We start from the raw sequence: 22,639 nt of genomic DNA on the forward strand, positions 1-22,639 counted from the left end.
AAAAGGGAAGAGATAACTAAAAAAGACGTGCTACTCAAGAAAGCAAGCATTAGACAAACAAAAAATTAATATTTTCCATCATGATTTGGATGAATTCATAGCAGTGGCTTTTACAGAGCCCAGTAATTGACAAAGCAATAAAGTTTTATTGTAAATACGTTAATGAATGCTGATGTGCTTGCTATTAATGTCTGGAGCATTATTCATTGTGTTCAGATATTTACGACTGTATTAAGACTTCTAGGATGCTGTAGAGAACAGATAGAAGTGAATAACTGACTTTTGTAGTCATAAAGCCACCTGGACACAAGCCTGAGTAAAAATTTCAGGTTCAAGAATGTCACATGTGATGTCACCAAGACATAGACATTTACATAGTCCTGTGAGTTTAGCAGGAGAGCAGTGGACAGAGGCATTTCAAGTACTCAGAGCACACACAAACCCATGCAGCCTAGGTAGCATCCAGACTGCCTTTCTTCTAGAAAAGGTGCCCACAGCTTACCCTAAACCCCTGAAAAATGAGAATGGAGCTCCCGAACATGAATAACAACATCCTGCTGAGGTCTAGGTCTTAGAATCAGCTTGGAATGATGCAGAACAGAGCAGCCTTTCTGACAGACAGGTAAGAAAAGAAACAGGAGAAGCAGGCTGCAAACCAAACTGCCATAACTGCTGCTCACAAGGTCAAACACAGGCAAAGGCTACCAGGACCTTTGAGATGAGAAAATCCGTGCTCACAGCAGTGTGCCCCAAACTGCTGTGCTGCATCCAGCTGATTCTGAGGTCATAACTCAGAAACTGCTCTTATCTCAAGGCAGCAGCTAATACCTCTTCAATCTCCTTGCACACACATCATCACTCCCTGGTCCAGAGCTGCTCCATCTTCCCTTAGATGCTTTGAGGTCACTAACTGGGGCCACACATGCCTTAAAGTCGCTCTCTGTGAACCACAGTTCTCTGATACCCCTTCTCCTAGGAAGTACCCCCAGGCTCCTCTGGATACCCGTGTTGGCTGAAATCTGATGGTTATATGAATTTTTTAGTATATCTTTTGATGATTCTCCTTTAATTGTTGGGCCCTGTCTGGAAAGGTTACACAGTTTGACTTGACATTGAAAACTACATTTAAAAAAAATCTACTGAACATTTGCTTTTGAAATATTAAGAAGTAGAAATTGAAGATAGAAAACTTTGAAGCCAAATGCAAATCTAGAAATTTTTATTCAAGGTGCAAGTAAGAAAAGAATATTGAACAGAGGAGGAGAGATGTGGAAGGCAAAGTTCCTAGTTCTGAGAGATGTCATGGGTGTTGAACAACAGGGTCTCCCATTGTCTGTGTGTGATATGGAGATGGCAGACAGGTTCAGCATGAGCCTCAGGCTTTTGAAATGCATGGAGAAATGTAAAAAAATAGAATGTGAATTAGATGGAGAAATTTGGGGTGGGGAAAGCTGGAGTAGAATTTAATTATGCTGAAAGATAACAAGGATAATGGATAAATGCATACATACACACACACACGCACACACACACAAATTTGAAAAAGTCAGTTTTGCTAGTGTAGAGCCAAAAAAATTTCTTTAAAATTTTACATTTGCATACCAGTTACCAAATACCTGTTAGAGCACACACAGTAACCCAGAGTCCACAGGAAAAAGGGGGAGTTTCAGGAATCTAGTCTGCAACATAGCATGTGTCCACCACTGCCTCTTTTACACTAGAAAATGTTGTTATGAAAAATGTGCTGTACAGATCCATGTCTATCTTTATTGATGCTTTCTTTAAAATGTATTCGCATCCTGTATAGAAGCAAGGAAGAAATGGCTTTGAAGTTTATCAAGACATTAATTTTTCTCCTCATGACTGTACTTGGCATTCTGGGGAACATGTCTGTTTCCGTGCATTACATGTTCAGTTGGTGGGGAGGCTCTGAGAAGAAACCCATACAACTTGTTCTCATGCACTTGGCTTTTACAAACATCATAATCCTTCTTGCAAAAGGATTGCCAAAGACAATAACAGCTTTTGGGTTGAGAAACTTCCTAGATGACTTAGGCTGTAAGATCCTCATTTACCTGGAGAGGGTGGCCCGTGGCCTCTCCATCTGCACCAGCAGTCTCCTTGCTGTGGTCCAGGCCATCATCATCAGTCCCAGAGCATCATGGTGGAGGAGGCTCAGACCAAAGTCTGCATGGCACATCCTTCCATTCTTCTCAGTCTTTTGGATACTGAATTGTTTAATGTGTTTGAACTTAATCCATTCCATCACAAATAAAAACCTGAATGTTTCACAGATTATGACTGATGGCAACTATTGTTATTTTATGCCAGAAAGTCAGGAAATAAAATGGATTTTTCTCCCTGTCATGGTCCTGAGAGATGCAGTGTTCCAGGGTGCCATGAGAGGGGCCAGTGGCTACATGGTATTTCTTCTCCACAAGCACCACCAGCATGTCCTCTACCTTCACAACTCCAAGCTTCTCTACAGAACTCCCCCTGAGCTGAGAGCTGCTCAAAGTGTCCTCCTTCTCATGCTCTGTTTTCTTTTCTTCTATTGGGCAGATTGTGCCTTTTCTTTATTTTTAATTCTCTCCTCAGGGAACAATACCTTGATGATAAATACTCGAGAACTTCTGATCCTTGGTTATGCAATTTTTAGTCCACTTGTGCTGATTCACAGGGATGGGCTTCTGGCTGAGTGTTGGCATGGGAGAAATTGAGAAACTGTCTCTCTCATTTATATGTTCAACGAGTGAGAAAATTTCCCAATTTGCAACATTGTCAGTAAGATAAAATGCCACACAAGAGTTCAAGAATGTGTTTATTCTCAAGGAATAATTTTGGTGACTCAGTCCTGCACTGAGAGTAATCTTAGCAAATTACAATGATATAGAAACCTCATTCTTCATTGTCCATTCTTTTTTTGCAGGACTTTATTTGCTTAACTTTTTAATTTTTGCATTAATTTGCTGTGTATGAATAGTTTGCCTGCATTTATGACTGTGTATCACATGCAAACGTGAGGCCTGAAGAGGCTGAAAGAGATCTTCAAATGCCTTGTCACTAACTAGATTTGACAGATGGTTCTCAGCCAATAGGCAGTTGCTGTGATTTGAACCTGAGTTTAAACTGGAAGTTTAGCCAGTGTTCTTATAGCTGAGCCATTTCTCCAGTACTGACAAAATAATTTTAACTAGGACATATAAAACTGGATTTGCTGTTACCATGACTGGAAGCACACAAATAAAGTTTATAAATTTTATCAAAACTCATACTGCTGTAATCAGAGTAGTCAAAAAATGTCCTTATCTTTGACCTGACATTTTGCTTGCTAAATGTTAGTGCTAAATGGGGCTATTTTAAACTATTTCAAAGTGTCTGTAAGTATCCATCCATGAAAAAGATTTTACAAGATTATGAAAGAAATAGGAGCCCAACGCACCAGGCAGAGAACTTAAATGCATTGAAACGTTTCATTGCTATTATATTCATGATAGTTCTGTGCAGGAATAAAGACAGTAGATATGAGATAAATCAGATAACAAATACACCATAAAGTTTCACTTTTTTTCTAGCTCTAGTTTTATGTTGGTTTAAAACTGTGGCATTGTAGCCAGGTGCAGTGGTACTGTGATCTCTGCACTCTGGTAGGCAGAGGCAGGCTCATCTCTATGAGTTCAAGGACAGCCTGGTCTATAAACTGGGTCCAGGATAGCCAAAGCTACACAGAGAAACCCTGTCTCAAGAAACCAAAAGAAAAAAAAATGTGTATTTGTCTTTTTCAAGGTGAATCACTGTGTGTGACTGAAGCATCTCAAGGCTTGTGTGCAGCTTTGCTAATGCCCAGGTGCTCTCCACAGCACCATCCAGCTTTTTCTCACCAGAGAACTGCAAAAGAATCTGATTCTACATTCATTTAAAAACAGGTTTCATCATTTAAGTTCTTGAATTGGATCTATACAATAAGATATTGACATGGTTCTAAGATTTCAATGGGCACATTCTAAAAAATATATTGATACAATCAAGGAACATCATATTTTAGTATGGTTAGAGGTAAGTTTATGTCTTACTTAAAAAAAAAGTACTTGATTTATATCTGACTAGACCTCTGGTAAACATTTTGGGTGCATCACTTTACAATGTGAATACTTATTTTTAGCAAGCCAGGACAACATATACAAAGCTTTTAGGTAAGTGATGTGTACTCTATTATGCTATAGCTTATTAAACAGTCTGCTTTTATATTACAAAGATTTGTTTTATTTATGTGCATATGTCTGTGTTAGTGTATGCCATATTTGTGCAGGTGCCCACAGAGGCCAGAAATGTGCACTAGGTCACAGGGAACTAGAGCTACAACCTGTCATGAGTCCTATGATGTGGGTGCTGGGTAAGGAACCAGGGACTTCTCTAAGAGGAGCAGGTCCCTTCACCAACCCTTCAGCTCCATGTCATTCTCATGTAAGTTTGGCTTGTTTGTAGGTGACAGCATTGCTCATGATATTCTTACAGCTCAGTTGTCAAAGCCTTATTCTAGTATCTCACATAAAGAAGCAGAAAAATCAAGCACTTTCTGAATCAGTCTGTGACATTTGACCTAAAAGGAAGTGATGTAAGAACATGGAGAAGGAGTGAAGAAAAATGTGTCTAATCTGAATGATGAAGAGGTTGTTCAACATTAAGAATCGGCGGGACCCAGAGAGATGACTCAGAGTAAAAGCATCTGCTGACACCCAGACAACCTGCTCTGTCTCTGATGTTGTGGGTTATTAATATTTATTATTGATTTATCTTTTACTTAATCAGCAGTTATTCCTAAACTAGCTGTATACCCAAATCACCACACAGAGACTAGGAATTATTTAATTAACCTAGAGCACAATGCTGGGCAATAGTTACTCCATCCTGAACCTCCAAGCCCGCATAGCTTCCAACCATTCAGATATTACACATTGTACTTGCTTTTAATCATATCTTAGGTCCAGTTCATCTTTCCTCCTGGTTCCAAGTCCTGCCCTGCTGCTCTCTGTTCCTCCTCCTCCCACTCACTTCCCTCCCTCCCCTCCCCTCCGGACCAGGATGTCCCACCCTATTCCCTCCATTGCACAGCACTGGCTGGTTGTTTAATTGACAATTACAGAGAACAAATAGTGGCATGTTTACACAAACTTGAGACAGGTGATGCTTGGAATAAGCATCACAATGCAAAGTCTGGATTGAAACCAGATAATGGGGTAGCATTTGAATAAACAAGGGTAAATTGAATACATTCCATAAGAATATTATACCAACACTCTGAGGAAGAAAACTGACTCTCACACATTGTCCTCTGACCTCACACACATGCTGAGACATACATATGAACACACAAAATAGAGGAGGTAGAGGATAGGAGCACCAAATAGAGTATAAAAATAGCACCAACAAATAATAGATCTCCTTTTTTAATTGTTTTTCTTTATTACAATTTATTCACTTTGTATCCCAACTGTAGCCCCACATACACACATCTCCCAACCCCCCCTCCCTCTTCTCCTCCCATGCCCCTTCCCAGTCCACTGATAGGGGAGGTCTTCCTCCCCTTCCATCTGACCCTAGTCTTTCAGGTCTCATCAGGACTGGCTGCATTGTCTTCCTCCTTGGCCTGGTAAAGCTGCCCCCCAACCTCAGGGAGAGGAGAACAAAGAGCCCAGTCACTGAGTTCATGTCACAGACAGCCCCTGTTCCCATTACTAGGTAACAACTTTGGAGACTGAGCTTCCATGGGCCACATCTGCACAAGGGTTCTAGGTTATCACCATGCATACTCTGTGTTTAGAGTATCAGTCTCAGAAAAGACCCCTTTGCCTGCATATTTTGGTTCTGTTGCTCTCCTGTGGAGCTCCAGTTCCCTCCAGGTCTTTCTATCTCCTCCTTCTTTCATAAGATGCCCTGCACTCTGTCCAAAGTTTGGCTAGGAGTCTCAGCATCTGCTTTAATACCTTGCTGGGTAGAGTCTTTTAATGGGCTCCTGTCTTGTTCTTTGTTTTCACCCTCTTCCAATGTCCGTCCCATTTGCCTTTCTGAATGAGGATTAAGCATTTTACCCAGGGTCCTCGTTCTCGCTTAGCTTCTTTAGGTACACACATTTTAGTATGATTATCGTATATTATATATCTAATATCCACTCATAAGTGAGTATATACCATGTGTATCTTTTGCTTCTGGGATATCTCACTCAGGATGATCTTTTCTAGTTCCTACCATTTGCCTGCAAATTTCATAATTTCCTTGTTTTAATTGCTGAGTAGTATTCCATTGTGTAGATGTACCACAATTTTTTTTATCTATACCTCAATTGAGGGACATTTGGGTTATTTCCAGATTCTGGCTACTACAAATAAAGCTGCTGAGCAAATGTCTTTTTTGTATACTTGAGCATATTTTGGATATATGCTCAAATATATATATATATATATATACACATATCATATCCAGCTGAACCATATATATGTATATATGTATACATATGTATATGTATATATGTATATGGTTCAGCTGGATGATGAGACAGCACTATTTCTAATTGTCTGAGAAAGCATGAGATTGATTTCCAAAGTGGTGTACAAGTTTACATTCCTACCATCAATATGGAGTGGGTTCCCCTTTCTCCATATCCTCTCCAGAATGTGTTGTCACATGAGTTTTTGATCTTAGCCATTCTGATGGGTGAAAGGTGAAATCTCAGGGTCATCCTGACTTGCATTTCCCTGATTTCTAAGGATATTGAACATTTTTTAAGTGTTTCTAAGTGACTCGATATTCCTCTATTGAGAATTCTGTTTACCTCTGTACCCCATTTTTAAATTGGATTACGTGATTTGTTGCTTTTTAACTTCTTGAGCTCTTTAAATATTCTGGATATTATGGAAAGATCTCCCAGGCTCATGGTTTGGCAGGATTACCGTAGTAAAAATGGCTGTCTTACCAAAAGCAATCTACAGATTCAATGCAAATCCCATCAAATTACCAACACAATTCTTTACATACCTTGAAAGAAAAATTCTCAGTTTCATATGGAATAACAAGAAACCCAGAATTGCTAAAACAATCCTCTACAATAAAAGATCTTCTAGAGGTATCTCCATCCCTGATCTCAAGCTGTACTATAGAGCAACAGTTATAAAAACTGCATGGTACTGGCATAGAAACAGAACAGTGGATCAATGAAATCAAATAGAAGACAGAGAAATAAACCCACACATTTATGAACACCTGATTTTTGACAAAGATGCCAAAACTGTACAATGGAAAAGAGATAGCATCTTCCACAAATGGTGCTGGTCTAACTACATATCTACATATAGAAAATGCAAAAACTGAAGTCCAAGTGGATCAAAGACCTCAACATAAAACCAGATACACTAAACCTGTTAGAAGAAAAAGTGGGGAAGAGCCTTGAACTCATTGACACAGGAGACAACTTCCTGAACAGAACACCAACAGCACAGGCTCTAAGAGCAACAATCAATAAATGGGACCTCATGAAACTGAAAAGCTTCTGTAAAGCAAAGGACACTGTCTTCAGAACAAAACGACTGCCTACAGATTGGGAAAGTATATTCACTGACCCTATATCTAACAGGGTAGAGGTCCTGTTTTAAAGAAGTCCAGCACTCCTCACTTTTCTAAAGACTGGTTCAGGGTTTCTGGGCAGGAACAGAGTGGATTCTAAGCATTTTCTCATGCTACCATCTCTATCACGTGGCTTTAAGCTTCTCATTATCCCTGGGAAAATAATGGAATTAACTTTCCAGTTAATTCCAGAAGTCAGTATTTCATTTTCTCCTAAAGACAGAGTAGGAAAACAAGATAGGGGAGGTAAAGGTGAGGAAATGACCCTTATTTGAGCTGTGCTTGCAGAGCAGAGGGAAGATGACAGTGAGACATGTGAAGTCATCACAGCAAGGGACATTGGGTAGATAATTGTTTGACATTGCTAGGTTCAGAAACTGCTAAGAAAACTAGGTTTGATGCAATAGAACTGTGACAATTATAATGAGGTTAGACCTTAAAGTAACACAATAGGACACTGGGAACCAGGTTTTCTCAAATAGTGTCATCATGTGTCAAGAGACCATGCTCCTGGCAAGGACCTCAAGGGCACACTGATGTATTAAACCATGATGGCAGTATCTTAACACTGGAGCTTCAACTGCTCACTCTGGGTCACTCACTATGACTAACACTGAACATTGCAATGTTTGCTAAGCCTCCTTACCCCCTGAACAGCTGACTCTATCTTCCATGATGCTGTTTAGTTCATGCCACTGAGGTGAAGAAAAGAAAATCAAGGTTCTGAGGGAACAATAAGGGATCTATTTGGTGGAAGCAGGGTCGCATGGCCATGCCAAGTAGCAGAGCAAAGGGAGCCTTTTGACATCCACAGTCTCTGGCCCAGGAAGATCTCAAGAGTCAAGAATTATCCCAAGTGTAGTTCAGCAAGATATTGCTCTGCAGTCATCCCAGGGAGGCTCCTGTCTGCTCTGAGCTGTGTGAATGTCACTCCTGATAAATGCAGGACCAAAGCTGTCCATCAGCTCACTGCGGTTCCTTTCCAAGAAAAACAGAAATAACCCAACAGTTCTTGCAGGGAGTGAGGCTGAACTCCTTCTCTGCAGCTGAGTACTGTGGCTGGAGGAGAGCCGAGGCTGCCTGTACTCTTTCTCTGGTCCAAGAGCTGAGACTGTCTAGAATAAAGCAAGATCTAGGCCAGGCTGTGGGTCTCTAGAAATATTGATTTTCTGCTAAGATATACTAGGTTCTTAATGTTGTGATAAGATGGATGAAATACCACTATTATGGTTGGAGTCTATATCAATCTCCTGAGTAGGGAGGAGGCTCACCTTGAGGAGTTTTTGAATTGTTGCTTTTATTTCCTCAGAAGAAGTGATGAGATAAGAGCCTTACCCACGCTTTAGGAACTCATGGCTTGGGCTGGGCCCAGAGTATTTCTATCTCTGTTCTAAGTATTCCTAGGCCTAGGCCTGGAAGCTTGTATCCTCCCTACAATCTAATCTTCTGCAAGCACAGAGTGTGAAGTATTCAGCCTCTATCCTCCACTGCTAACCTAGAATGTTTCAGCTTCTAAGAATTACTGCTGAGTGAACTCACCCTTTCTAGCTCTTTCTGAACTCTGGATGGCTGTTTCATCTCAGCTGTTCTGGCTCAAGCTCCTCTCCAAACTGACTGATTATAATTGGCTTCTTTCGGCTTCTGAGTGATTTGCTCTGCTTGGAAGAACAGCTTCTGAACTCCATGAACTGAAATGCACTGACTGCAGGAACGGAAGAAACTGCACAAACTACCAGGAACTGAACTGATCTCCATTGCACTCTCTCTGGGCTTCTCTTTAGTGGCCTCTCTTTCCTGTCTCTTCTCATGAGAGTTCAGTGTATCCTATCTCTGACTCATTCTGTCAAATCTTTCTCTATATTGTCACTTTGTCTGCCCCTCAATTAGAGGTCACTTTGGCAAACATAGCCACTTACTTCTACAAACTGACTTTATTCAGCCAGAGGAATTAAAGGTGTGTACTAAGGGGTAACCACAATGCTGGATTAAAATCACTCTACAAGTTCTTCTGTTGTGGTTGATGTGGGAAGACCCACCCCAGTTGTGGGTGGCCCCTGATGGTAAGTGTCCAGGTTAAAAGGGTGTATCAGAGGGAAGATCATCCTGCCTTGTGCTTGCTTGGCCTTCCCTCTTTGCCTTCTAGTTGATTTACTCTGCTGCTGCTGCTAGGGCTGATTCCTTTGCTGTTAACAGAACCAGAGGCTCTCAGAAACTTCCAGGCCTCTGGAGCCAGATTGAGGCTTCTGAGGTGCCTGCCCTGTGGACTAAGTACCAGTCATGGCCCCAGTTAGAGACAACTGTGGTGAGACTACTCCAACTGGTGAGGCTCACAGGTTCACAGACCAAGTGAAATACTGGGTTCTCAGCTGCTCCAGTGTGATTTAGCTGTTTGTTAAGGCTGACTTAACAAATTCTCTCATCATATGTACATGTATATTATATCATATCAGATCAAGTACTTTGTATTAAATTTAATACTTTTCTACACCTTGTTACTGTTCCTCTAGAAAACCCTAACTAAAACAGCTACCATTTCCAGAGTGTTCTGGCATGGAGGCATGGCTGGGGAAGAGGGATGTTTTTATATAAATCTTTTGAGTATTTATAGGGTGTGTTCATTGCCTTACTTATGGATTGGTCAGTGTGGGTGAGAATGAGAGGTCAGTGCCTCACAGGGCATTTCTATGAAAAGTTATCTAATTTTTTCATTTCTATGAAAAGTCAACTAATATAAAAATAAAAATTTAATTAAAAACAATAAAAAGAAGAGAAAGCTTACAAAATATTTATTTATTTATTTATTTAATCTAAACAAAACAACTCTACTGAATAAAAAAGTAGGTCAAGACAAAAGTAAAAACATTAATGACTTTCTAGGATTTAATGAAATGAATACACAGCATATTTAAACCTATAAAAGTGGTGTTAATGGGAAACTTCATAGCATTAAGTGCCTACATAATAAAAAATTGAGAGATCTCATGCTAGTAACTTAAGAGCATAACTGAAATAAAGAGAGAGAGAAAAAGAGAAAGATAGGGGTCAAACCTAAATGGTAAGAAATAATCAAAGTGAAGGCTGAAATCAAGAAAAGAGAAACAAAGACAATACAAAAAAAATCAATGAACTAAAAAGTTGGGTTTGAGAAAATCAACAAAACAGACAAACCCTTATTCAAACTAATGAAAGGGTAGAGAGAGAGTATTCAAATTAAAAATTGAAAGAGGGCATAACAGACACTGAGGAAATCAGAGAATCATAAGGACATACTTTTAAAACTTGTACTCCACCAAATTAAAAAAAAAATCTAAAAGAAATGGATATTTTTCTTAATAGATACCACTTACCAAAGTTAAATCAAGATTGAGTAAACAATTTAAATAGACAGATTAATTTAAATAAGCTACCATTAAAGGTCTCCTACTCTTCTGTGGCCTAGCCAGGCTGCTCTTCCCTCGTGGGAGGGGAGTGGAATAGCTCGCCGTTGAGTTCATGTCAGAAATAGTCCCTGTTCCCCTTATTAGAGAACCCATTTGAACACTGAGCTACCATGGGCTATATCCAAGCAAGGGTTCTAGGTTATATCCATACATTGTCCTTGGCCACAGAAGAGGACATTGCAGCCAGTCCTGAGGAGACTTGATAAGCTAGGGTCAGATGGAAGGGGAGGAGGTCCTCCCCTGTTAGTGGACTTGGAAAGGGGCAGGGAGAAGATGAGGGAAGGAGGGTGGGATTGGGAGGAAATGAGCGAGGGGGCTACGGCTGGGATACAAAGTAAATAACTTGTGATTAATATAAAAAAATTAAAAAATGTAACTAATAATAAAAATTAATAAAAAAATGGAAAATAAAAAGGTCTCCTACTTGAAAAAAAAAAAAAGCCCAAAGCTAGATGGCTTTAGCACGTAATTTTACCAGGCTTTTACAGAGGAGTTAATTAGTATTGACTCCTCAACTTTCTGCAAAGTAGAAAGAGAAGGAACATTGGCTCATATCATAAAGCCACAGTTAGCCTGATACCTGAACCACATAAAGACTCAACAAAGAAAGAGAAGCACAGACCAATTTCTGTTATGAACCTAATTGCAAAATTAATCAACACACACAGAGGCATGCCGGCTGTCATGTGTCAGAATTCAGGAGACAACAGTACAATGAGCAAGTGGTGAAGAGATGGGAAACAAAGTGGACCAGCTTATGCACTACGAGGAGAGGAGAAACTGGAAACATGAGAATGGTGAGGAACAACCCAATATGACCAGCTTGTGCTGCCACCTGAGGCCGTGGTGATGTCGTGGTTCATGCTGCTGCCACAGGTTATGTCTGGGTCTATGGCCCTGCAGTAGCCTGTGTCAATGACCATAGCCCATGTTACCAAAGACCGTGCAGACAGCCCTACTCTGGGCTGTCACCAGGGGTCAGCTTGATGTCTGGGGGCTGAGCAAAGCTGCCCTTGCTCCTCACTGGCTGCATCACCTGGGAGAGTGTCCCTGCACCTCAACTGGGCATAACAGCAGAGCTGGCCCTGGTGGTTTGGGCACCGGTAGGTCAGCCCTAGAGGGTGATCAAGGGACAGCTGGCCCTGCCCCTTGTCTGAGCAGTTTGGGAGAGCTATCCCCAAAAGCATGAGAACAGGTGATCTGGCCCTGCCTCTTGCCAGTTGCAGTACTCAGGAGCGCTGTCCCCTGCCTGGGAAGGGTGGGAGAGCTGGCTCTGGTGACATGGGTGCTGGAGAGCTGTCCCTACCCTCACCTGGGCAAAGCAGGAGAGCTGGCTCTGGTGGTGCAGGCACAGGACCGTTGACAACATTAGACCAGATACACTGAACAGGAGAGAAGAAAAAGTGGGCAATAGCCTTGAATTCACTGGCAAAGGAGACAACTTCCTGAACAGAACACTGATAGTACAGGCACTAAGATTAATAAAAGGAATCTCAGGAAACTGAAAAGCTTCTGTAATGCAAAGGACACAATCAATAAAACAAAGAAGCATCTTCCAGAATGGAAAAATGACTCTTGCCAATTCCACATGCAATAGAGGACTAATATACAAAATATATAAAGAACTCAAGAAACTTGATGTCACAAAATATTAATCCAATTTTAAAATGGGTATAGATCCAAACATAGAATTCTCAATACAGAAATATCAAATGACTGAGAAACACTTAAAGAAACATTCAACATCCTTAACCATCAGGGAAATGCAAATCAAAATTACTGCTAAGAGATTCCATCTTACTCCTCTCAGAATAACTAAGATCAATAAAACAAGTGACATCTCATGCTAGCTAAGATGTGGAGCAAAGGGGACTCTCTTCCATTGCTGGCGGAAGTGCAAATTTGTAGAGCCGCTATAGAAATTAACATTGCAGTTCCTCAGACATTTGAGAATTGATCTACCTCAAGACCTAGCTATACCACTTTTGGGTATATACACAAAGGTTGTTCCACTACACCACAGAGCTACTTGCTCAACCATGTTCATTGTGGTTTTATTCATAATATCCAGAAGATGGAAACAGCCCAGATGTCCTTCCACAGAAGAATGGATAAAGAAAACGTGGTACATTTATACAATGGAATATTATTCAGCTGTTAATAAAAATGCCATCATGAAATTTGTAGGCAAATGGGTAGAACTAAAAGCAAAATCATCCTGAGTGAGGTAACACAGACCCAGGAAGATAAGTATGGTATGTATTCACTTATAAGTAGACATTAACCTTTAAGTAAATGATAACAAAGTTACAACCTGTAGACCCAGAGAGGCTAGAAAAATAGGAGGGGTCTGGGAAGGACAAATGGATCTTCCTGGGTGGCGCAAATAAAATAAATTCGTTGAGAAGCTGGAGAGAGGGCTCAGAGATTAAGATCACTGGCTGCTCTTTCAGAGGTCCAGAGTTCAAAACCCAGCAACCACATGGTGGCTCAAAACCACATAAAGTGAGATCTGGTGTGTGGGTATACATACAGGTAGAACAGTGTATACATAATAAATAAGTAAATAAATCCTTTAGATGAATAGAGTTTATGGATGGACTTGGGGCATGAGAGGACAGGAACAGGAGGATAAGTTTGAAGGGAAGATAGGCTGTGATAGACTGTAAGAGCCAGTGGGGCTGAAGAACACCAGGAGGAAAGGTCCCTCGGAATCAACTAAGCAAGGTGCATATGAGCCCTCAGAGACTGAAGCAGCAAGCACAGGGCCTAAATGATTATACAGGAGGTCCTCTGGAGAGGTGGGAACCTCAGTGGACAGAAAGTTGGTGAGTTGTTCATTTACTCACCTCACATCCTTCCTCTCAAAATAATAAACCCCAATTATGAAATAACTCCTGAGCAAAACAGATGTAGTAACTGTGGGGACAGAGGGAAGCTTTCTTCAGGGACTGAGGCCCTGCAGAGGCCTTCCTTCCCCTGACACTGTGACAAGACACTTGAAGTCCACAGTACCTGATGGCAGCCAAGAGCCCCACAGATCCACAAGTACAAATATGACCTGGCCAGTGTCACTTTCCCAGAGCTGCTCCAGAGCCTGTCTGCACCACAGAGGTCCAGGTGAGTCCATGGAGGTAAGATCATTCTCAGCTGTGCCATGGAGAGTTTCACTAAAGCTGAAGTCTCTCTCTGACTAAGCCAGGGAGTAGTTGAGAGGCTCTGGGAGCTTTGGGTCCTCCACTTTCCTTCTGACTCTGACAAGGCTGGTCCCTGGCTCCAGAATGTTCAAAAGAAAGAGTTCCTGGAGATATGGAAATGGAACTAAATGCTGAGGCATCTCTATCAGTCCTCAGGCCGGAGCACCGTGACAGAGCTCTGGGTAATCTTTGCCTGAGGTTACCTTCTTGTTTCTGTAATTGAATCAATAAGATATAGAAGATTTTCAGATTTCTATAAAATTTTGAGACGATAATGAAACACTTCTATAATATTATCTCCAAAGAGACTGAGGCAAGGTAATTGTTCAGGGCTAGCCTGGCTTATACAGGGAGACACTGCCTCAAAAATAACAAAACAAAACAAAAACAAAGATAAATTTTGAGGCTTCGTGTTTGCCAGCACTGTGACTTCAACAGTGTCACTAGTGTTTGTACTTTTCACTTTTGATTCATTTTCACATTTCAAATATTGGCACGTTTTCTTTTACAGTAACATTATACCTCCTAACTTGAAGAATTTTCTTTTTTATCTGTCTTTAGAGTCTTTCAATTATATATTGAGGAACCATGATTCAAAACCTTCCCTCATCTCTTCCCAGCACCTAACTCCTCTTTAATCCTCTTCTTCCATCCCCTTCATCAGCAAGAGCTGGTCCCTGGCTGCTCCTTGCACCCTTAGATGCCCTGAGGTCCTATTTGGGGTCACAGGTGCCCTGAATCATCTACTGAGAGCACAGGCCTCAGCCTTCCCCTTTCTTCCTCTTTCTAAGGGTTCTGCTAGACTCAATCCCTGCCTACAACCTGGAAGTTACATGAACTTTTCACACAAGAGTCTTTTATAAGATCTGTTTTGCTGATTCAGCTTTAGTTATGTGACCTTATCTAAAACAGGTTATACAGTTTGACTTGACACTGAGGACAACCTTTTACAAATATCTTTAAAGTAAATAATCATACAGAGTTAATTTTCATAATGGTCACTTAACATGAAATTGTAGAAACTTAATACATTAAGTTACTGTATTAAGATATAAACATAAAAATCTTAACATATTAAAATGTAGAAATTGGCTGTGAGTCTCAGCATCTGCTTTGATCCCCTGCTGGTAGGAGTGTTTCAGAGGACATCTATGGAAGATGTCCTGTTCCTGTCCTGTTCCCTCTCTTCAACAGCTTCTTGGGTCTATTCTACTTGACCTTCTGAATGAAAATTAAGCATCCTCCCTAGGTCCTCCTTGTTATTTAGCTTCCTAAGGTCTGTGTATTAGACTGTATTGTATTGCTAATATCTGCCTATGAGTGAGTATATACCATGTGTAGTTTTTTGGGACTGGTCTACCATACGCGGGATGGTCTTTTCCAAACCCATTCATTTGCCTGAAAATTTCATGATGTCCTTGTTTTTCTTTTAATTAAATTTTTATTTTTATATTAATTACAGTTTATTCACTTTGTATCCCAGCTGTAGCCCTCTTCCTCATTCCCTCCCATTACCACCTTCCCTGTCTCATCTCCTCCCATACCCCTCTCCAAGTCCATTGATAGGAGAGGTCCTCCTCCCCTTCCATCTGACCGTAGCTTATCAGGTCTCTTCAAGACTGGCTGCAATGTTCTCCTCGGTAGCCTAGCAAGGATGCTCCCCCAGCAGTGGGCTGGGCTCATCAAAGAGCCAGCCACTGAGTTCATGTCAGAGACAGTCCCTGTTCCCCTTACTAGGCAACCCACCTTGAGACTGAGTTGCTATGGGCTACATCTGAGCAGGGGTTCTAGGTTATATCCATGAATGGTCCTTGGTTGGAGTATCAGCCTCAGAAAATACCCCTGTGCCCAGATATTTTGGTTCTGTTGCTCTCCTTGTGGAGCTCCTGTCCTCTCCAGGTCATACTATCTTCCCCTTATTTCATAAGATTCCCTGCACTCTGCCCAAAGTTTGGTTATGAGTCCCAGCATCTGCTTTTAACAAAACAACAGCCTACAGACTGGGAAATGATCTTCACCAACCCTATATCTGACGAAGGGCTAATATCCAGAATATATAAAGAACTAAAAAAGTTACAAAGCAACAAATCAAGTAATCCAATTAAAAAATGGGGTGCAGAACTACAGAATTCTCATAGAGGAATATAGAATGGCAGAGAAACACTTAAATAAATGCTCAATGTCCTTAGTCATCAGGAAGATGCAAATCAAAATGACCCTGAAATTTTGCCTTACACCTATCAGAATGGCTAAGATCAAAAACTCAAGTGACAACACATGCTGGAGAGGATGTGGAAAAAGGAGAACCCACTCCAAATTGCTGGTGGGAATGTAAACTTCTACAACCACTTTGGAAATCAGTCTGGCACTTTCAATTAGGAATAGTGCTTCCTCCAGATCCAGCTATACCACTCCTAGACAGATATCCAAAATATGTTCAAGTACACAATAAGGACATTTGATGTCCTTGTTTTTAAGAACTGAGTAGTATTCCATTATGTTAGATGTGCCACAGTTGTGTGTATGTGTGTGTGTGTGTGTGTGTGTGTGTTTTATCCATTTTTTAGTTGAGGGACATCTGAGTTGTTTCTAGTTTCTGGCTATTACAAATAAAGCAACTATGAACATATTTGAGCAAATAGGGAAGTAGGGGCTCTCTCTGACATGCACTCTGTTGCCTGCCCTTTGATCACTTCCACCTGGCAATGTGGTCTTTCCAGGCCACCGCGGAAGAGGATGCAGGCAGTCCTGAAGAGACTTGATAGTCTGGGCCAATTGGTAAGGGAGGAAGGCTCCCATTTCTGAGAACTATGGGATTGAGATATAGGGAAAGAGGGAGGAAGAGTAGGACGAGGAGGAGATGAGAAAGGGGGCTACAATGGGGATATAAATTGAACTAATTAATAGAAAAAATATTAAAGGATGTAAAAATTGAAGTTATAAAGCTTTGAAGCCAAATGTGATTCTAGAAATTGTTGTACTACTCAAGATGCAGATACAAAAGAATTATTGAGCAAAAGAGGGGACAGTGTGGACTGTAACGTTGCTAAATGAGAGAAGTCACAGGTGTTGACCTGCAAGGTTTCCTACTGTCTGTATGTGACGTAAGGAAGGCAGACAGGTTAAGAATGAGCCTCAGGTTTTGGGAATTGGGGAATTGGTAGGAAAATATGAGGAAATAGAATGAGAATCAGAGGAAGAAATTTTGGTTGGGAACCTTGGAGTTCAATTTGACTATGCTGAGGTGTAACAAGGACAGTGCATGCAGACAGACTGACAGAAAGACAGACAGACAGACAGACACACACACACACACATACTTTAACAAGTTATTTTGGTAGTGTAAAGCTCAATAAAGTCTCCTTTAAAATTTTAGATTTGAATACAAGTTACCAAGCTCATCCATCAGAGCACACACAGCATCCCAGAATCCACAGGAATCAATCAATCAATCAATCAATCAATAATAGGAGGGGAACTCAGGAACCTACTCTGCAACATCACAGAAATGCTATTATGCAAAATATGTTCCTAATATTCATGTCTAGAATTTCTGATTCTTTCTTCAAAACACGTTTTCATCCTAGATACAACTTTTTTTATCTAGGAAGGAAGAAATGGTTTTGAAGTATATTAAGGGAATAATTTTCCTCTTTCTCACTGTGGTTGGTACTCTGGGGAATATTTTTGTTTCTGTTAATTATTTGTCCAGTTTATTGGGAGGCCCTGAGAAGAAACCCATACACCTCATTCTCATCCACTTGGGTTTTACAAACATCATACTCTTTCTTGCAAAAGGATTGCTAAAGATAATTGCAGGTTTTGGGTTGAGAAACTTCCTAGATGACATAGGCTGTAAGATCATTGTTTACCTGGAGAGGGTGGCTCGTGGCCTCTCCATCTGCACCAGCAGTTTCCTCACTGTGGTCCAGGCCATCATCATCAGTCCCAAGGGATCTCGATGGAGGAGGCTCAGGCCAAAGTCTTCATGGCACATCCTTCCATTGCTCTCATTCTTTTGGATACTCAATGCTTTGATCAGTATGAACTTACCATATTACATTAAAAATACCAATAGTGTGAACTTAACACAGGTTAAAAAAAGTGGCAACTATTGCTATTTTCTGCCTGAAAGCTTGATCACAAGATGGATTTTTCTCACCCTCATGGTCCTGAGAGATGCAGTGTTTCAGGGTGCCATGGGAGGGGCCAGTGGCTACATGGTATTTCTTCTCCACAAGCACCATCAGCATGTCCTCTACATTCAAAACTCCAAGCTTCTCTACAGAACTCCCCCTGAGCTGAGAGCCGCTCAAAGTGTCCTCCTTCTGATGCTCTGTTTTATTTTCTTCTACTGGACTGATTGTACCTTTTCTCTATTTGTAAGTATCTCTTCAAGGGACAATTCTTTGATGGTAAGTATTCGAGAATTTCTGACCCTTGGTTATGCAACTTTTAGCCCACTTGTGCTAATTCACAGGGATGGACTTCTAGTTGGATGTTGGCATACTCGCCGGGAGAAACTAAGAAAATGTCTCTCTCATTTATCTGTTTAATAAGTGTGAATGCGCTCATAGTTCTGCAATATTGTGGATAAAATAACAATCTCACAAAGCAATTTAAGCATGTGTTTATTCTCAAACACTTTTCCTAGCGACTCAAAACCTTGAGCTGAGAGAGGAAGACCCTACCAAATTACAGTGACATAGAAACCTCATTTTGAAGTTGTCATTCTTTTAAATGGATTTTTAAAAATTTTTCTAATTTACTGTGTATGAAGAGTTGTCCTGCATTTATGACTGTGTAGCTTGTCCATCCCTGGTACCTGTAGAAGTTGGAAGAGATCATCGAGTAACTGACTAGAGTTTTATTGTTCTGAAACAGTGTACGGTTAGGAGAAATTAACCTGCCTTCTCTGGAAGACCAGACAATGCTCTTAAGTGTTGAGCCATCTCTCCAGCACTGAAAAAAAAATGGCTCTAATTAGGATTTGTAAAACGGTCCCATTACTGTGACTGTAAGCATGAAAATGAAATTTGTAAATCTTATCAAAATTTGTAGAGATTTAATCATGTTAGCCCCAAAATTCAATGTCATGTAGTTGCCAGCCTCTGTTTCCCAAATACTGGGAATAAAGTTGTTCATCACCATGCCTAGTTTAACAGTAATCATTTTTAAAAGCTTCTGATCTCTGAGACAATAATTAAACACTCAGTGGTCTCCCTTTATTAATGAACACTATTGTGCTTGTGATGGAAGATTACAGCATAATTCATTAAACATTAGACGCCTAGGACTTCATGTTTCTTCCTTCAGTGCAGTGAATGAATCTAGTCTCTCCATATAAAATGAAAGGAAACAGAAGTTTAAAGGCAATAACTAAAGTCAGATGCCACCTGCTACCAACTCCAGGTGCAAGCCAGTGTTCTCATAGTTTAGGCTTCCAGAAACCTGCAGAGAAGGAAACTCTAAAGCAATCATTTATTCATAATTAGGAAGTAGAAGAGAAAGAGCTAAGGTTGGCTTTCCAACTCTTTAGAATATATGCAAATCTCAGGGATCAAACATCAAACAGTTTTCCTTACCTAACATCCTGTTCTATATGAATATGGCTATATGGGAGATGTGTTGTTACAGTTCTTGGATAAGAAACAATAAACCCATGTACAATCTAGAAATAAGAAAATCAACTTGATCACAGTGACACAGTTATTAACCAGACTGAGGAAAAAGAAATGAGAAAACTTAAAAATTGACTGCAGAACTCCTGAAATGAAGCAGTATCCATGACACCAAGGACGTGAGTGATTTCATTTCAGTCCATAACCGATTTGCTTGGCTGAAGGAAGCTGTTACAACACATTCTGTGTTCATGGATTTCCCAGATCCCATGACAATTCACAGCAGCAAGTTATTCTCCTTTCTGCAATGCACCTTAGAAAGCATCCAGGTGTAAAGGGAATTTTAATTCAGAACATGGCTGTTCTGGCAAGAGATCACGTCCAAGAGACCATCAAGGTCTGTCTGACCCATCTAGGAAGAGATCACATCCAAATATCTTGAAGAGATGTGTGATCCAGCTGCCTTTAATCCAGGAGACAGAGGCAAGCAGATCTGAGTTCAAGGCCAGCCTTCTCAGGTAAAGTAAAGTTTAGGTCCAGGCATATCGGTATATGCCTTTAATCTCAAACAATGAAGGTAAAGTTAGTTTGTAGAAGGAAGCCCTCATTTTTAAAAGTGATGGTTAATTGAGTATTGAAACAGTGACAAATCAGAGAAAGACTTGATAGAATAGGATATGCCCAAAGTGAAAAGGGAAGCTATTTAAGAAGCAATGCTGAAAGAGAGATAGAGGCAGTTTTACTGAGAGGGTTTTACAGAGAGAGGTTGAATGAGAGAACAAGATAGACACAGGTGAATACAGAACAAGTTAGAAAGAACATTGCAGCCAGTCTTGAAGATACCTGATAAAACAGGGACAGATGAAAGGGGAGGAGGTCCTCCCCTACAAGTGGACTTGGAAAGGGGCAGGGAGAAGATGAGGGAGGGAGGGTGGGATTGGGGAGGGAATGAGGGAGAGGGATACAGCTGGGATACAGAGTGAACAAAATGTAACTAATAAAAATAAAAAAAAAAAGAAAATGAGAAGAAGCCAGGAGATTACAAAAGATTGCTGGATTTAGTTTGAGGACAAGCAGAACAATTCCGAGGTCAAGAAAGAAGTCAGGTTGAATAAATCAGCTAGGAGGGGAGTTTGAGCCAGAACAGCTGAATTCAACCAGCCAACCCAGAGCTCAGTAAGAACAGGAAAGCGTGAGCTTATTCAGCAGTAAGTCTCAGAGGCTGAAAACATCCTAGGCCTAGGTTAGATCCTATGAAGGCTAGAAGCTTCCAGGGCTAGGCCTAGGTGAGCAGAAGAGAGGTGAGAAGTAGGCCTCCAAAGCAACACTTGAAACAGGTGAATAAGAGCTGCTTTACCATCTACACATATGGAACAAATCCAGGCTTCTCTCAGAGGCCAGAAACAGAAACTCAGACCTCAAGGTCAAGGGCCACCTCACAGCTCCTCAAGGGCACTCTACTGCCTACACCTGGCAGATTATTTGATTATGTGTCAACAGGAGATTCTTTTGAACATTTTAGGTGGATCATCATTAATTATTAGATTGTGAATGGAAAAACTGTGCAGCTGGATTAGAATAGTTTGGGACTCAGCTATGCCCCAGCAAGTTTTAAGCCTGTAGAACAAAGACACACAAATTGGAAGTAAAAAGGCCACCCTAGAAGTCATCTTGTTTTCAAAGGGGAAGACAGAAAAGAAACTGAATCAAAATAATGGGCCAGTGAGAGGTTGCCTCAAGGAAAAGTGCTTGCTTTCTACCTCACAACTTGAGTTCCATCCCTGGAACCACAAACTTGAAATACAAAACCAATTCCAGGAACTGTCCTCTAACTTCCATGCACACACCATGGTACATGTGTTTGCCCAGACATACACACATACATGACCTTACATGTTTTAAAGATATAAACGTGGAGACACAGTAGAAGTTGAGACACCTTTAAAATTAGATATTAAGGAATCTGAAGCAAAGGATTTCCCAAGTGTGTGCACATAGGGAATAGAAGAGATTCATGCGGTTGCAAATGCCTGTTCATGGGCATAGGTAAGTTCCACCAGTTTAGGCCGTGATGTTTGGAATTGCGTGATGGGAATATGATGAAATGAAATAAGAAAGGAACAAATTAGAAAAAAAAATAGTTTTAATTCAGATTGACCATGAGCAGGATAAACAAGGATTCAATCACTTTGTTTTTCAAAACATGGGGCTCAATAAATGTGTTTAAAAACCTGAGATATCTGTTGTGTGGTAATGTGGTGGTTTGGATAAAAAAGAGCTTTTATAGGCTCATGTATTTGAATGCTTAGTTATGAGGGAGTGGCGCAGTGAGGGTTAGAAGCTGTGGCCTTTTTAGAGGAAGTGTGTCACTGAGGGTGAGACTGGGTGTTTCAAAAGCCCACACCTGGCAAGCCTCTCAGTGTGTGTCTCTCTGTCTCTGTAGGACTGTCTCTTGAGGACTGTGCCTCCAGGGGAATTGGCATGGGATAGAGTTGGAACATGTTCAAACCCAGGAAATCTTAAACTTGAGATTTAAAGTCTCATCCTGAGAAAGGAAGTTGTGGGACAAAGCTCTTTCCTTGTTTCCCTGCCTGTCTCAGGAACATGTGACACAGCATCCCCACCCCCACTCCCCATGGCTACAGGTGGTCAGTCATGCAAGCTGTCCCCATGCAAATTGAGCCCCAGCCAATCAAATGCATTATTCCTCAAAACTCTTCCCCACTGCCCAAGGTTTATAATGTCCCTGTTCATGAAATAAATC

General features: G+C 40.8%; 2 protein-coding genes across 2 annotated transcripts; both read left to right on the plus strand.

Annotated features, from left to right (window-relative positions):
* The first annotated feature begins 1,739 nt into the window (after nucleotides 1–1,739).
* On the plus strand, nucleotides 1,740–2,720 carry LOC110562763 (vomeronasal type-1 receptor 4-like). Its single transcript, XM_021659641.1, has one exon. It carries the CDS (start codon nucleotides 1,740–1,742, stop codon nucleotides 2,718–2,720), a length of 981 nt encoding a protein of 326 aa, XP_021515316.1.
* A 15,044-nt stretch (nucleotides 2,721–17,764) lies between these two features.
* On the plus strand, nucleotides 17,765–18,810 carry LOC110562761 (vomeronasal type-1 receptor 4-like). Its single transcript, XM_021659640.1, has one exon. It carries the CDS (start codon nucleotides 17,872–17,874, stop codon nucleotides 18,808–18,810), a length of 939 nt encoding a protein of 312 aa, XP_021515315.1. The 5' UTR covers nucleotides 17,765–17,871.
* Nucleotides 18,811–22,639: the final 3,829 nt, after the last annotated feature.

The sequence above is a fragment of the Meriones unguiculatus genome, chromosome 19 (genome assembly GCF_030254825.1).
Source record: "Meriones unguiculatus strain TT.TT164.6M chromosome 19, Bangor_MerUng_6.1, whole genome shotgun sequence".
In the NCBI taxonomy this organism is placed as follows: Eukaryota; Metazoa; Chordata; class Mammalia; order Rodentia; family Muridae; genus Meriones; species Meriones unguiculatus.